Source organism: Brachyhypopomus gauderio, chromosome 3 (assembly GCF_052324685.1).
Source record: "Brachyhypopomus gauderio isolate BG-103 chromosome 3, BGAUD_0.2, whole genome shotgun sequence".
In the NCBI taxonomy this organism is placed as follows: domain Eukaryota; kingdom Metazoa; phylum Chordata; class Actinopteri; order Gymnotiformes; family Hypopomidae; genus Brachyhypopomus; species Brachyhypopomus gauderio.
In genome coordinates, this window is record NC_135213.1 from 22,630,305 (window position 1) to 22,634,692 (window position 4,388).

General features: G+C 42.0%; 1 protein-coding gene across 1 annotated transcript; it reads right to left on the reverse strand.

Moving 5' to 3' along the window:
- Positions 1-530: 530 nt before the first annotated feature.
- Positions 531-3,092, reverse strand: LOC143510780 (uncharacterized). Its single transcript, XM_077000476.1, has one exon. The coding sequence runs from the start codon at positions 2,984-2,986 to the stop codon at positions 1,220-1,222; it is 1,767 nt and encodes a 588-aa protein (XP_076856591.1). The 5' UTR covers positions 2,987-3,092; the 3' UTR covers positions 531-1,219.
- Between the last annotated feature and the right edge of the window lie 1,296 nt (positions 3,093-4,388).

Sequence of the window (4,388 nt, forward strand, 5' to 3'; positions counted from 1 at the left end):
CCCTTTCTTGAGAGAGAGAGATAGAAAGTGTGACTGAGCGAGAGTGAAAAGGAGAGAGAGAGAGAGAGAGAGAGAGGAAGAGGGAGAGAGAGAGAGAGAGAGAGAGAGAGAGAGAGTGAGTAGAGGCAGGAAGCCACATCAGCCCGTGCCCACACACAATAGCACAGCTAGTTGAACCAGACAAATATGCCCTGGGTAGATGGTGATTTTGACTGCTAGTTCCCTGCCTGATGCATCCAACTGTAGGGGTTATAGTTATGAGATATAACTAACCTACCTGCTTGCCTACAACCAAGGACGGAAATAGGTGCAGAAGAAGGATTGACGTGCATAAAACTTAAATATCTGACTCCAAATTATAGTTGGTAAGAATCTAAAAGAACTCACTTCTCAAATAGATCAGTACAGGTTATAGAATATACCTAACCAACTTTATAAAGTACCTTGCTATAAACAATAGCCTGCTTTGTCAGAGGTTTATCATAAACATGCGTAGTAGATGGGATACCTTAGAGGGAATTGGTATTAGCATTGATTTACCTTTTAACTGATACTAATAATGAGCTCATCTGGCCCAGTATAGCTATAATCAAGGAAGACCGTGGCTACACAATTAACCAGATTTATTCAATAACCAACAAAATATAAAACAATAACAACCATACTAGATTAAAGTAACAATAATACCTAATGGAAACAGAGATACCAACCGGTGCAGGCTGCCTCACGGAGAAGGACCCCAAAGGAAGCAAGGAAGCCCAGATGAAAGAAGAGCCCAGATGAAAAAAGCAACCCCTGCACCCACAAACTTCTCTTTTTATATCCCCCCAGCATCTCAAAGGGACAGCAGTCACAAAAACCAGGTTAACCAATGGGAATCAGGTTGCTGGTAAAGACATCAGAGTACATTTGCATACAGTGTGCATTCCATACAGGACTGTCCCCTTTGGGGTGAAGTCTACAAACCTTATCAGGGAGTGATGGAACTCTTATCCTGTTAGCATAACCTTTACCCAGTACACAACAAGCTGCAAAATAAGACTAAACATGCCACACAAACATACTGACATAACTAAAATACAAATGGTCAGTTTTATCCCATTGCTCTGGGAACCTCTTGAGGTAAACCACCATTTGTTGCCCCCCATGGTTTTATGGAAGAACACCAGATCCTGCATCCCCCACAGGAACACATCTGAGCACTCCTACAAATCCCCCCTCAGGGACGCCAAAATGTAGAAACATTCAACGACCCGAGAGTGAGTGTCTCTGTCATAGTGGAGCGAAGGGCAGTGATGTGCTTCCTGAAATAGCAGAACTGGATCAGGGTGATGGCGAGTATTAAAGAACTGGCCAGGACGCATCCTCGGAAAACCCAGTCCCACCAGGTATACATGTACTCCGCTGAAAGGGTTGAAGCACTGGTCAGGATTCTCACCGTCTCACTGGCGAGATGCACTTCCACTTGTGCTTGACGAAGATGATAGCTGGTTGTCTGAATCAGGCGCTGAACCAGCTGTACAGTGTCTGTTAGAGGTTTTGTGCTTTCCTCATAGAACGTGTCTTCCCACCATGGAGAAACATCAGTGTCCATTGGTATCCTACCCAGAATGCTTAAAGGTCCCATTGTGAAGTCATCTCTCACCTCTAGACAGAACGAGTGATTGGCAGGGCACAGAAGACCCCCATAACTGAAAGATGTCATTTCACTAATCACACACCACTGGGTGTGTGACACTTGGACTGCATCAGAGTATCCATGCAACGAATGAACATTTATCAACTTAGTATCATTTGAAGAGACAGGTTGTAATGTATTGCATGTACAGATTACATAACTGGCTGTTTCATGGCAGCAAGAACGTGTAGTAAGCAACATTTCAGAACCCTTTACAGTCATATAACCAGTCACCTGATCCCATTTGACAACCTGATCCCTGATAACCGTACCCAATGAACGTATAGTGGTGGAATCTGGAAAAATTTGCTCAGGGTGAATAAAAGGATAAGTTGCATAAAAACCAATACAACCGGGGCACTCGTTTCCATTGTACATCATAATAGTTGTAAGAAGTTCAGCATAATAGATGGTTTTCATAGAAATTGATTTAAACCAACGATCAAGATCAAGCATTTCAATCAAATCAGCTAAGGCATGACGTGGTGATTTCTGGAATCGGAGATCCAATACCTCCTGCCTTGCTGCTGTAAACAGATCTTGAGCATAAGCTCTGCATGCAAAATCAAGCTCTAAGGTATGTGTTTGGTTAAAAATCATATGACTAAGGTGTAACAAAGCTTGAGCTTCTGACTTTACTGCTTTAATAATATTATCTTCACCATTAGTCAGATGTTGAAAACCAGTTGCAAACTGATTGGTAAGCCAAGATGTATACTGTGATTGTTTGGAAATTTGGTATGTGTTTATTAGTGAATTACTACTACCAAATAATCCAGTGATGTCCGAGAATAGATCTCGCTTCATGCGTGACTGTGAGTATGGAATTTGGACTGCTAATCTGCTTTTGTAGTCATACACTAAATCTTCAATTTGAGTTTTGAGCCATGTGTATGTTTTAGTGTAGGCTTTACAATGTGTCAGATAAGCTGAGAGGATATTTGAAATATTGTAACTAACATGAACCATAACAAGGTTTACATCATGCAATAGGGTCTTATTAATGTTTCCTCTAATAAGACCAGCTAGAGGGACAGGGTATGTATTTGGACACTGTGTTGGTTTGTGGTAGCCGCATGTCGTTAAATTGAAACAATATTTACGTGTCCATGTGCAATTTTCTGCACCTGTCCACAAATTTAGGTCAGCTTCACACCTACCAACACAATACATGCCTTCCCGACGTTTTGTCCAAACAAAAGGTTTGGGAGTAATAGAATAATCCTGTGGAGAAGAAAGATTAAAAAGATGGGATGTATATGTGTTGTGTGTAGAATTGAGTGGTTCTATATGTGTGCACTCATACATGGCAGGTTCAAGTTCTTTTGTGTTATAGCACTTCCGAGGATCTACTCCATTATTTCCTCGCTTGTATAATGTGCTTAAAACACCTGCTTCTTGACCCTCAATTGATTTTAGTTTTATCCATTTTGTAAAATTTGCTTGGCTTGGACCATGGATAATAGGGATAGAAAAACTAATTGTAGAAGGATGGGTGGAACCTAAATTACAGCAAATTTTAGTTATACAATTTGGTTCTGGTGCTACACCAGGAGGCCATGTAACTATTTGCTTAGGTAAAATTGTCAGTGAATTTGGTGTGAATGGCCCCTTGAAATACTTCCAGACCCATCTCCCACATCCGAGCATGTGGCTCAGTTTGACTCTCAATGCAGGTTTCTTTGGTCACCGTCCTAGCATCAGGTGACACCTCTGGATCAATGGGGAGCTTCATGACTCTTCCAGTCATAAGCTCATAAGGGCTGATACCTGTGGCCCTTAAAGGAACGGCTCATAAGACAATTAACAGTGTGGGCTCATCAGTCAGTGGAAGTGTAGGATCTGTACATGAACATGAATAGGCAGCTCCCGTATCAACAAGCGAAAAATCATAACCGGCCTCCAAGGTTAGCTCTAATTTTTGATACGATTACCATGATGGATATTACTGCCGACAGGAATGGAGGCCACGCACCCTTATTGAGGACCACTGTTTCTATCTGACAGGGTTTTGAGGTCAGATGTTATGAACTTCGCTTGTACAGCATCTAACTGCTGACTGATCAGTGCAAGCTGCTCTCTTAACGTCTGATATTCACCAGTAGGTCTAGCCTCCTGTCGTTCCTTTGGCTTATGTGCCCTTTTAAACTTCTGTTTGTTTAGCTTGAAACAGTCCTCAATTACATGTCCTACCTTGTTACAAAATTTGCAACGTTTCTCAAAAGTAGGCGTACTTGGTTTGCTAGGGACTTCACCCTCAGCTAACCACTTAACTGTTGCAAAAGGTCTCTTGTTTGTTTTCAAGCGACTCTCCATCCCCATAACCCACCTGACTATGGAGTCAAAGGTGTTATCTTGAGGATTTGCTCCATGACTTAGTGCCTGCTGCACATGTGGACCTGCATTATTTTTGAGGAGTTGCAACAGGATTTCATTATCCTTAGTTGGCTCTTCAATTCCTGAATACTCCCTAAAAACTACCCAAAGGCGCTCTGCAAACTGTTCAAACGGTTCTTTCCCTTGTTTTGCATCAATGATCTTATCCCAAGCTGCCGGAAATATACCCCTAATATCTAGAAGGGTATCTTTCAGTCTGGCTAACACATCCGTGTGTGTTTCTCCCAGTAAGGGAGTCATGATTCTCCCATCCAGAAGTTGTTCTGGAGCTTTAGATATTAGCTCTGGAGGGATAGTTGTGAGAGCTATTTGC

Coding starts and splice junctions, on each gene's coding strand:
- LOC143510780 (XM_077000476.1), bottom strand. CDS start 2,986: ATGTATGAGTGCACACATATAGAACCACTCAATTCTACACACAACACA.